This window comes from Octopus bimaculoides, chromosome 2, assembly GCF_046866305.1.
Source record: "Octopus bimaculoides isolate indiv1 chromosome 2, ASM4686630v1, whole genome shotgun sequence".
Taxonomy (NCBI): Eukaryota; Metazoa; Mollusca; class Cephalopoda; order Octopoda; family Octopodidae; genus Octopus; species Octopus bimaculoides.
In genome coordinates this window covers 36786255-36799452 of record NC_142929.1, presented here as the reverse complement: position 1 = coordinate 36799452, position 13198 = coordinate 36786255, and the positions used below count along the sequence as shown (strand labels likewise).

The 13198-nt window shown below is 32.1% G+C and overlaps 1 protein-coding gene across 1 annotated transcript in view; it reads left to right on the top strand.

Annotated features, from left to right (window-relative positions):
- Positions 1 to 10178, top strand: part of LOC106878775 (catalase) — a 48586-nt gene extending 38408 nt beyond the window's left edge. The window contains exons 11-12 of the mRNA XM_014928104.3: positions 627 to 794; positions 8823 to 10178. Of these exons, the coding sequence (XP_014783590.1) occupies positions 627 to 794; positions 8823 to 8855 (201 nt within the window). The 3' untranslated portion in view covers positions 8856 to 10178. The remainder of the gene's footprint in view (positions 1 to 626; positions 795 to 8822) is intronic.
- Positions 10179 to 13198: the final 3020 nt, after the last annotated feature.

The following is a 13198-nucleotide window of genomic DNA, read 5'->3' as shown; positions in this document are numbered from 1 at the left end:
CTCTGAAGCTCAGATTATGGAGATAGAAGAAAGCCTTAATGAAAAATGAAACATCTTGGTCAGGAACGGCAGAACATATATATATATATATATATATATATAGCACAAGCAAGGAAATTGATAGAGATCTACAGGAGAAACTTAGATAACTCAGAGAAGCTATATTACTATAGTCTAGAAATAAAGTTTTCTATTTTGAATTCACGCTGGCACTTATCCAAGAATAAAGCATTTAGTGATGGTCAGAGATGTGAATATTGAAAGATCTTTCATCTCCAGAGGCAAATTTTATAGTCTGGGAAATGATCTTCAAAAATATAACACACTTTTGTCTTTAATGAGCACAAACTTTTACAAATTAACTAATATGTGTTCATAACTAAAGAAATTACCTACAAGATAGCATAACTTCATATGAAATTGATAAATAAGGGAGATTACCTCTTACAGAAATGTTGATTTCATTTTTCTCTTTCTTCAATCACTTTTATTCTTTTTCTTTTTTTTAGTATTGAAGAACTTAGTTGCTATTTCTGAGTTTCATGTAATATATTTTATCTATAGAACAACTAGATGTACTGTCAATGATTGCAACAGATAAAAAAATTTTCTGAAATTATTTTTAGGTATTGTCACCTGCTGAACGTTATAGACTTGTGGAGAACATTGCTAATCATTTGATTGATGCCCAAGAGTTTATTCAAAAGCGTGCTGTGCACAATTTTGGACAAGTGAATTCAGAATTTGGCCAAACGCTACGAGCCAAACTGGACAGTTTGAAGTCTTCGAAAGATGTAAGTAAAACTGAAAAACAGTTGTTTTTATTTCCAAAATCAAATATTTGTAAATAGTGAGAAATAGTTTCTTTGTGTGTTTAAAGTGAGTGGGCTGTACTTGAAAATGATTGTTGGAATTATACTGTGTAACATGATTTTTGTCCTTGAGTAGTAACTGTTATTTTCTATTTGCTTGCCCCTAGAAAGTATGAAAAATGACTGTTTCCTTCAAACTCCAACAAATCCCTCTCAACTTATGACTATAATGCTCTGCCACTACTCCTGCTCATGATCAGTGATGTACATATTGTCAGCCACTTAGAAACACGCTCAAGTGGTTATGGTCAAATAACTGACAAGCAAAACTGTATTATTGAGCAGAATATTTGCTATAACAGTATTTCTGCTTCAGTAACTCAGTGCTGAATCTGTCTGAAATGTAATGGAAAATAGGTCAGTTTCTAAATATTAATGTCCAGCTCTATATTTAAGAGATGCGGAATTATGTACATTATTTACATTTGACAGATATTTGTCCTCATCTTGTTTGTTGTTAACACATTTCAGTTGATATGCCCTCCAGCCTTCATCATGTGTCTTGGGGAAATTTTGAACCTGGGTTCTCATTCCTAAGGTATTTTTCCATGTTATTATTATTATTATTATTATTATTCAGGTCACTGCCTGGAATTGAACTTGGAATCTTGGGGTTAGTAGCCCGTGTTCTTAACCACTATGCCATATGACCTGAATAATAATAATAATAACATGGAAAAATACCTTAGGAATGAGAACCCAGGTTCAAAATTTCCCCAAGACACCTGATGAAGGCTGAAAGGTATATCTACCGAAACATTGTGTTAACAACAAACAAGATGAAGACAAATATCCGTCAAATGTAAATAATGTATTAATGTCCAGGTCACAAAAGTAAAGTTTTAAGGGAATAGTAGTAATTTCCTTAGATTTCTAGATAGAAGTAAATAGGAAATAACACTTAACATAGACAAAAAAAAAATTTTAATCTTGTTACACAGTATTATTTGTGATAGAATAAAAAAAAAATTGATAATACTTTGTTAAGTCCCTTTATATTATGAGTTTAAACCGTGCTGTGATCATTTTTGCTCCTCTCCAGGCATCGCTGGATTTACAGGGGTGGCAAAGGTGCAATTGCCTTGGGTCCCCGGTCAGTGCCCCCCACATACACACCGACAATACCCCCCCCCCAATATCTAAAATTGAGGGCTCCTTTCTACTAAGGATACGGTGCACTCAATACAGGGAGCCCACTCCACTTCCCCGTAATCTTGCATGAAGAGGCGACCTTTCAAATTACGAAGATCTGTATTGCTTAAAAAATGTAATGGATTCTCTATAATGATAAATAACTGAAGATTTCCTCCACTTTAGTGACAACAGTTCATAGAATTACGAAAAAAAGAGCGAAAGAAAAACAGATTTTTCTACTTTAGCAGCACCAGTCCCCAAAAGCATGTGTGTGTCCCCTAAAAAAAATTTGGCATCAGTGAAACGATAAAGTAAAACACATGTATGTATGTATGAATGAATGTACATATGTATGAATGTATGTGTGTATGTATATGTCCATGTATGTGTATGTATATGTCCATGTATGTTTGAATGTATATATAAAAAGAAATAAACGGAAAAAAAAATTTTGTCTCTAGTTTGGTTTCAGACATCAGTCTCCAAGAGCAACATGGTGCCAACAAAGCAACAACAAAAAGTAAAAAACATGTATGTATGTATGTAGGTGTGTGTGTATGTATATATATATATATATGTGTGTGTGGGTGTATGAATGTATATAGAGAAATAGACTGAAAAATAAGTTTTAATGTCTCTAGCTTAATTCCTGTTTCCATCGCAACTGACCAATGATGACCTCAAACTGACCGTTTCCAAATAAAGGGGCGCACATGCATGCACACACACATGAACACACACACTCACATGCACACACACACACACACACACACACACACACACACACACACACATGAACACATATATTAGCACTGCTAAGCTTCATTATTTCAGTAAGTCTTCGAAATCTCCCTAACAAATTATGTTCCAAAATTTAGATTTTGATTTTTGTTTTAATTATAAAATTACATCTATCAACAGCTAAAAGCACTTTTTTTTTTTTTAATCTAACCATTTTCTTGAGACAAAATAATTAACTAGGGCAAAATGAGTAATTTCTGATCTTTCGTTATTTTTTTTCCTTCCTAGTTTGAAAACATTTTATTGTATTTTACATTCTGAAACATTTTCAACTCTTATTTAAAAAAGTCTCATTTCTCTCCTTTATTGTATTTTCACAATGAAGAAAAAGCCAAACACTGCAGGTGCATGAGTGGAAAACGAAATTAGAATTTTGAAAATAAAAAAAGACATTTTCAGTCATTTAAGAAATGTATAATGGGATAAAAATATCACTTGTTCCTTTTGTACCATATAACAACAGCTTGTCACGGAAGCACCTTATTTCAAGTAAAACTAAATTAGAGAGAAATTATATCAGGTAAAGTAGAAATGAATGTATTATGTCATGCATAAAAAAAAATTCTTACAGTGTGGCAAAACTATGAAAATGACAGCTTTAAGAAAGCCATATAAATAACTTTTCATATATTTTTTGGAATTTCCAGACAATTTTTGCAAACTTTTATTCTACATATGGGACTTCATATGATTATGCAAAAAAAAAAAAAAAAATTGTGGGCATATGTGATTTAAGGCCTATTTAGCTGTTATTTTTAGCACACCTCACAACCACCTCAATGACAAAAAAACAAGTAAACAACCCATATTTTATAGTTTTAAGTAGTCAATATGCATTTAATGCAATAAACGGCACATTACAAATTAAATATTTCTAAAAAGACAAACATCTCCAATGTTAACTGGATAATGGAGCAAGTCCTCCGTACGAATGTGGGACAACCCCCTACCCCTTACCTGGGACAAAATGATTTTTTTCCTTTTTACTTGTTGCAGTTATTAGACTGCAGGCATGCTGGGGCACCACCTTGAAGAATTTTTAGACGACTGTATGTATCCCAGAATTTTTTTTTTAAGCCAAGTCAAAACTACCTCAGTGATATATTTGGGGGGGTTTTTTTGTGTGTGTGTGTTTTCCTTTGTATTTGTTAAATCATTAGATTGCGGTGATGCTGGGGCACTGCCTTGAAGAACTTTTAGTCAAATATATCAACCCCAGAATTTATGGAAAGTTACTATTTTTAAATTTCACAACATGAGATATTCAGCAACAGTACTTTGTTGTAAAGATTGTTTGCCAATATAACATGACAGTCTTGGTTTAGGACTAATGTTACTGTAATTTAACCCAGGGAGACATCGTCTCCAGCTGGCTATACAACACAATCTGTGTCCTTATATTTTTGAACAAGAGAATCTAGCACCCCCACTCAGCTCAAAACAATATCTGTGTATCGCGATGAAGAGAAATAACCCAGAAACCGTGATACACAGATATTGTTTTGTGCTGAGTGGAGGTGCTAGATTCCTTTGTTCAAAAATATAAAGACACAGATTGTGTCGTATAGCCAGCTGGAGACGGTGTCTCCTGGGACTAAATTACAGCAACATTAGTCCTAAACCAGGACTGCCATATTATGTTGGCAAACAATCTTTACTACCCAGAATTTTTGTTAGGTGATTTTCAACCAGTGCATGAAGTTAAGCCTAGGTCTCTCCACATGCTAGAAATAACAGCCAAATCTCTTGGATTTTTTTTTTTGTAATTTCACATAAATGAAAATAAAACAAAAACAAAATTTTGTGAGAGGTATGAAATAGAGGTAAAGGTGGAGAGATTTTTAGTTTTTTTAATGCGACTTGAAGGTGTTTCAGAATGTGGAATACAGTAAAATAACAAAAGGTGGGACAGCTATTCTGTCCCAGAAAAATACTTCTTCAGCATTTGGCAGAGTTCTGATCATGCCAACCATTTAATTAATCAAGACTTTTCTTATTCTTGGGTATTTTCAGAAAATTTTTGTGAATTTGTGTTCTTACACACTGTAACCTTGTATGATTATGCAAAAATATTTTTTTAAATTTTTTCCATCCCTTCCCCAAATCTTGAGAGAGGGCTCTTGCAATAAAGTTATGTTGTTATGAAGAATTCATTTTGATTTAAGGACATGTAAGAGGAACATCATCGTCTGTAGTCATAAATCGTGTTTCATTGTCAGTGGTTCCAATAAAATGAAACTAACAGCAATGAGGAATGTACAAAAACTGACTTGATTATCTTGATTTATACTGTCTTATTTTCTTCCAATGCTACTTTAATGAGTTAACAAATGATGCCATTGAAAAATAATTTTAAAAAATAAGAAATCTATAATAATATCCTGCTTCTTTACATTAACCTATTCGTTTTAGTCATTCAGGGTAGTCAAGTTATTTTTATGCCATTACCCATTATTGTAGGTTTCATTTCCATTTATATTTTACCTAATATGGCTGTAAAACAAAAGATCGCCTTAATTTGTTGAATATAATTTATGATTTTGTTTTCTATTAATATGGTTCAATTTTTTTTTAAATATTTTTAAATGTTTCTGTCTTTAATTTTTTGATGTACTACTTTTTGTTATTACTGTTATTTTCGAGTTGTTTTTTAAAAGGAAGTATAATTTTGTCTGACATTGCTTACTATATCATTTCCACTTTTTCAAACATTTCACAGATGACAGTGGTTTAGAACCTATCACTATTGCTGGTACTATCCTGCAACTTTTCCTTCTAGTTTTGCTAATTGTTCTTTCAGATTGTCTTTACCCACCAATTTTTAACTATCTCTGCCAAACATTAGTTATTTTAGCGGCTGTCTATTACCATAGTACCTGACCATAAATAGGTGGATGTATAAAAAATGAAAAAAAAACATTGAAACAAACAAATAAATAAATAAATAAGCTCCCGTATCATAACTAATAGTAAGACATCTTAATTGCAATCCAAAATACCCTCTTCCTTCACAAAATGATTAGGGTCATTGCATCTGCACATGTAAGAAAAGTAAAAGCAAAGTTGTATGCTCAAAAATTGCTATCAGATAGTTTAAAGTTTAGATAAATCTATGAAATACAAAATTTCTTCTCAAATTATATCTTTTGAAGTGATTCTGGCACCTTTTCATTACAATTGAAGTGAAACATAATTTTGAAGAAAAGTAATTTTATGGAAACCAAATCCTTAATCTGTAATCTTTGATTTGCTGTTTCACTCACACTCTTTTCTATTAAATTTTGATTAACTTTGGCAGCAGGGCTATTTATCTGCCAAACACATAAGAATAACATGTATTCGTAAAGTGCTCGTCTTAATACACCTGTAGCAAGATTAAATTAAGTGATTCTACATTACTGTTATTAGTTCCAGTTTCCTTTTATTTTTGAAACTATTCTCATTTGTTTCTAGTCAGATTATATATATATTCTCAGAATATCTAAGGATGCCATAGAAAATTCAACTGTCTGGAGCTCAGAAGAGAAGAATTTCTAAAGAAAAAAGTGAAAAAAATCCTGCTGTATTAGCCCTACAGAATTTTTCTTCGCTTCGAAAAAAAGAAAACCCAGAAGCTAATGATGAAGAATCAGTACCAGATATCCCTTTTGAGGAACCAGTCGCACTCCCAAGTACATCTGCAGAAAACAGGAAGAACGTATCACCTCAAAATATTGAAAACAAAGAACCATCATCTCCTACTGTCATGGATAGTAAAACAGTATCATGGGATCCAGACCAAACCATGTGGTTTTCTGCCAGAGAAAAGTATGTGTCCATGTTCTTTCAGACAAAATCAGCCATATGTCAAAATAAAAATGACTCCGACTCCTACCCAGAATCTCGATGCCATTATCAATCAGAAGATAAACTGGTTAGGCACTATTGTTATTCTAAAAATTCAATGTTTTATACAATTCATGAAAATGGTGATCAGCTTTTAAGAAAGTGGCTCCTGTACAGCTCATCAAAGGGTGCAATTTATTGCTTTTACTGTACCTTGATGTCAAGCCAACGTGACAAGTTTTCCAACAAAGGAGGCTTTAACAACTGGAAAAAAGCAGAGGAGAAAATGAAAACACATGAACAAGGTCAAGGCCACAAAGATTCTGTAGGGAATCTTCTCATGTTAACAAAGAGTTGGAAAAACAAGTCCAACAAAATAAGAAATACTGGGCTGAAATTTTGCACCGAGTTGTGGCTGTGACAATATTTCTAGCTGAGGAGGGGTCTGGCATTTAGAGGTAGTGAAGAAATAATAGGCTCTAAACACAGTGGGGATTTTCTAGGTTCTATGGAACTTATAGCACAATTTGATCTATTTCTAATGGGCCACTTGAAAAGACTTGTTTCTGAGGGACCCACTGAACTTGAAGTGCCCCGGGCCCCCTTTGAGTTAAATCCAGTTCTGTCTCCAAGTACCAATAAGATAATCACCAGTAATAGAGTTGATTAAAAATAACCTCACCCATACCTAGATTTGTGATCTTGTTATATTTCAGAAAGTATTCCAATGTAGATTATGTAACTGAGTTTTGTTCATTTATACTCTTCTTTGTGTCTTAGGTTTTGCTGCTGTATATTATGTGACTGTATATTGTTTTTTGTTTTTTTTTTCTGTTTATTTTAAAAGACAAATAGAATATCTAATATCTTTGATACAACCCTGTAGTTATTTGCTGTTTTGGGGATTTTGAATGTCATTGCCTTCCTGCTTGAGGCAGATGATAGCAATTTTCTCCACCCTCAGGATGGCTCCTAAAAAATTTTTTTAATCATTATTATCAACAATAAAAACTTTTACATGACTAAAAAATTTATCTTTTTAAGTGATTCTTTCTCTGTTAATAAGTCAGTAACTAATAAAGTATTTGCCAAAAGTTAATATTTTGTCGTATGATTTTCTAAATTCTATGGCATTTACAACAGTTTCTTCTCTCTGGTATAATGAAAAAGATGTATTTAAAAATTCATATTTAGTGTCTAATATCTTCCTGGATGAATAGGTGATAGTGGCACACCAACTGACTAAACTTATAAGTTGATAGTGATTTGCAATACCAAGATTGAATTCTTTAACATGAGAATGAATGGGTATAATCTTGCTTATTTAGTCTTAAGCTACAGATTATAGATTAACACATATTCTTTATCAAGTAAGCTGTGCAGCTGAATCAATATTAAAAGATGCCTAAAGAATTACTCTTACTATGATGTCAAATATTGCAGATTATGTTATATGGAAATATTTTACCACTCAGCAACAATAAGAAGCATAGTGAGGGTGACAGTCAGCCCCAGCTAACACTTTTATGATGTTGGCACAACGGGGTCTTCTGTATAAACTTGTATGATGGTGGGGGGATCAAACTCAAAGGCTGCCCTGAGCAGCTCTCACACTAGTTATGGAAAATAAGTGCATCATTTTTATTTAAAATCTTTAGTATTTGAATTATAGACAATGAATGTTAAAACATTTTATATTATTTGAATTACAAGTTTGGATTATGAATACTGAACTTCTTATACACAGCAACACAACTGTAATGACTGGTATTATCTTGTCAAATAATTGATAAAACTTAAAGTAAATACAACAAGAATTTTGGCAAATGAAATCTTTGAGAAGAAAGACATGCAGAATTGATAAATAAAAACACTTGTAATTCTGAATAATAGATTCTTGAATTGCATAGCTACAATCAAAAGAGATGGCATTGCAATTTCACAAAGAAAATGACTATACAAGGAATTAATCCATTGTTTCTCACAGGCCTTTATTTAACATTGTTGTAACACATTGTTTTAAACTGTCTTTTTAATTCAATTAATTCTATTATTCTTCTGTTAATTCATTAAACTAGCAAAGAATTTCTGTTGACCTTAATTTAATAAATGTGAAACTACTATTGAAAATTAATTCTATAATTTCTGATTTATCTTGAAATATTTTATTTATTTATTTTCATTTTCCAGATGAGTTCCCAATTAATTGTGTCAAACTTATAGACCAAAGAGAAAGAGAAAAAGGAAAAAGCAAAATGACAAAATGACAAAATCTATTCTGTAATTCACTATTCCTGGCTGATCAAAAGATGCTGAAACTATTGAATTTTAATTTCAGATATCTTATTCTTAATTGAAACTAGATCCTATTGAAGCACTTAAAATGGGTTTCATTAGCAATATAATACAAAATAATTAAGAAGACCCAATAATATATTGATTGGTTTAGCAGTTTTGTTTTTATTTCACTAATTATATATTCATGCTTTAAAACTGTGATCCGGAACCGAATAAACTACTTAAACTGCAAAACATGTAATCGGCTAATATAACAAAATCATATTCTATTAGCTGTAATTAATTTCCTACAAGATTTAAATTATTATTGCAAGGAACATGCTACAATACTACTATGATTATTTTTCTAATATTTTATTCAATAAATTTATTTTATTCCAACTTATTTTAAATTTTGGCCAGATGATTTATATCTTATTATAATGATTGACTAATGTCTGTCAATCAATGCACACAGGCAGCTAACAGTTATTTTCTAAATTCACTTTTTATGTATTAGTAACTTGAAATCAAGGTTAGTAATTAAAAGAATAATATAGTTGCTATTTTTGTAAGAAAAATTCAAATTTATCAGTATAAGAAACACATACAAATCAATTTTAACCAATATTTTAATAAATTCTTAATCCAAAATATTTCAACATGAAGAACAATGTAAAAGACAACAATAGAAAATCAGTTTAAATTACGACTGTTCACACAACCTATATAGATAAATAAACAAAAACTTAAAATTAAATTTTATTTGTGTTATATATATAAGTCCACTAGGTAAGATAATTTCATTTAAAGCACTAAGTATGTAACTTTATATTCTTTGGATTTTGTATAATATTCTAGTTTTACTGATTCTAATATAATTATAATTACTAAATGAGACATAAGTCATTAAAAATATACAAAAAATTATTTAATGTTGAGGTATTCATGCAAGGCCTAATGAGAAGGGTATAATGAGTACATCAGTCTGGAGTCTGGACAGCTACATAGGGGAACCTGTAACTGTCTGCCAGGCCTGTTCCTAAAACCTTACAACCCCTTAAATTTTGAGAGTATTCTATCATAAAGCATTTTTGCTCTAGTTTGAAAAATTTCTCTCAGGGGGACACTGCATTCATGCAATCTTTAAGGCATTAGTGAAGTAGATTAAGCTTCTCTAATCATGAAGGAAATGAAGCCACAAGCTTTTGGAGATGGGGAAAACAATGTTCTATGTAAATTTAAATAAAGATTAATTTTTGCAAAATATTAATTGTCTTGGTTTTGTATTTGGTTTGGAAAATTCTTGATGTAAACCCATGTGTTGAAACATTTTCTTGTATCTTGGGAGGGTCATTATGCATAATAAATACATACACTCATTCTATTTCACTTCTTTTATTTTATTGTGTCTGGGGAGAGTCATTCTCTTTTAGTGCCATATTAATTTAACACACTCACTGGTCCGATTTCCACTCATTTACTTATTTATTTTTACTAAAATTTTCATTCCATCTTGCAACCTTTTCAATAGTTGTTGACTCTGTCTGTTATTGGAACTGTGTTCTTTTTTTTTTTTTTTTTAAAGAACACAGTTCCAATAACAGACAGTCAACAACTATTGAAAAGGTTGCAAGATGGAATGAAAATTTTAGTAAAAATAAATAAGTAAATGAGTGGAAATCAGACCAGTGAGTGTGTTAAATTAGTAAGACCCTAAAAGAGGACGACTCTCCCCAGACATAATAAAATATGCTTCAACACACAAATTCACATAAAGAATCTTGCAAACCAAATTTTTCTTTTATTATTATCCATCAATTAGTTAAACCAGTGTTTCTCAACCATTTTTTACCTATGGACCCCTTTGATTCCTATTTTACTCTACTGGACCCTTAAAGCTATTCAGGTTTTTAAAAACTCCTTTTATAATTTTAATAATTAAATATTATTAGAAATTGTTTTAAAAAAATTGTTAAAATGTTTTGTGCATTGTTGAGGTATAACCAATTTATTACATATAAATTTTAACAGCAAAATCTTACATGGACCTCTAAGAGTCATATGGAGTCCCACTGAGAACCACTGAGTTAAACATCATCATCATTGTCATCATCATCATTATCATCAACATCATCATTTAACGTCCATTTTCCATGCTGGCATGGATTAGACAGTTTGACTGGAGCTGGTAAGCTGGAGAGCTGCACCAGGATCCAGTCTGTTTTGGCTTGTTTCTAAGGCCGAGCGCCCTTCTTAACACCATCCACTCCACAGTGTGTACTGGGTGTCTTTTATGTGTCACCAGCACAGGTGTCTTTTACATGTTGCTGGTATTGGCCACAACTACAATTTCATTTAGCTTGACGTATCTTCTCAAATAACCAGAAGTCTTGGTCACGTCATTACCTCAATGAGACTCAACAACCGAAAATCATATTAACTAATCAACTTATCAAGTGCTTGATTAGTCATTTAGTTAATCAATCAATTAGCTAGTCAAAGTCCATTTCGTCATCATCCATGACCTCATCAATGACATGCCATCTCTACTCCAGCTCTGCTTATCTCCTAGTTTAAATGTTTGTATATTTATATGGATGTTAGTGTGAATGTACATGAGAGAGATAATACACTCTCTGTCACATCCAATATTTTAATGTTTGCAGTACATGATGAAAATAAAAAAAGAGTATCTTGTAGTGTAAGCTTTAAAATAGAAGATTTTCAAAATTGGAGATAATTTCACTGATTCCTTTGTGGATGTTTGCATGCACACACAAATGTTTACATACTGATACATAAAAGCATGTCTTTGTAAAGGCTTCCCCACTGTGACCATTCCATTTTTTAGAAGTATTCCTATTACGACCATCCTATCTTTTAAAAGCATTTCCATGTTCATCCACTCATTTTTGAAAACATTCCTACTGTGGCCATCATGCATTAAGTCATTATATCTCCCTCTTGTCACACCCTACCTTCTCTGTTTTTTTAAAGACTTATTGGATAATTAATGTAGTCTAGGTTTCACTGCCTGAAAAATAAAATGTGTGATGGCCTTGGGTGGAATGCCTTTGATCATAGGCTTGCTGGATCAGAGCTAACCTGGGTTAAACAACAATAATGACTAACAACAGATTCATATATGAATGTGAGTGTGTGTGTACTGCTTTTACCCAACATGCTAGAAAGAGCAGCTACATTCCTTGCAGCTGCTCTTTGTGTTTTGTTGTTAGAATCCATAGAAATACTGGTTTCAAATTTTGGCACAAGGCCAGCAGTTTCAGGGAGGAGTAAGTCAATTACATTGACCCCTGTGCTCAACTGGTACTTGCTTTATTGACCTTGAAAGGATGCAAGGTAAAGTTAACCTCAACAGAATTTGAACTCAGAACATAAAGACGGATGAAATGCCGCTAAGCATTTTGCCTGCTTGCTACCTTACAATCCATAAAAATTTTGAAAAGACAGGCATTATTTCAGAAAAAAAAACTGAAAATTAAGACAGGATGGCATGGGTGGAATATTTTTGATCATAAGTCTGCTCAATCAGAATTTATCTAAAGCTAAAGCAACAATAACAGCTAGTGACAGATTTGTCCTGGCTAGTCACTCCATCTGCTACAAGTAGCAGTCAAATCATTACTGAGACACCTTTAATCATAGAGGTTTGTTAGATCAAGACTGACCAGAAGCTTTAAAGCATAGAATGAGCATGGCTGAAATGCTTTTTGACAGATGCTTGTTTCTGCATGTGTGTGTTTGTGCACATGCACGTGTATGCTAGAATCTATGAATGTGCAAAGCAATCATCCAAGTTATTTTCAGCTTTTAAAATTCTCTATTTCAGAGCCTGAAAAAACACTAGAAATAATGAAATTCGCCTTTTTTATTAAATAAATATGTGTCCACTGTCCCTTGGTAATTGTATTATTAATTAGTCTCATTTTCTGACGCCATTAATATTTTTTTTCTAAAAAAACATTTCTAAATAATAAACTAGTTTCTACAGAACCAGCTAGCAATGGTGAAAAATTATACTTCTGCTAATGATAATGCAAATATGAAAGAGTACAGTCTGTATATTTATGTTATAAAAATGTGGATCTGATTATTTCAAATGCTTTCAACATCAACAATGTGCATATTAGGATTAAATATGGTGGTACAAAAAGATATTTAGGGTTAGTTGACATGATTTTCACACCAAAGCAGCAAGCTGACAGAATCATTAGCACATTGGATAAAATATTAAGCAGCATTTCTTTTGGCTTCATGTTCAGAGT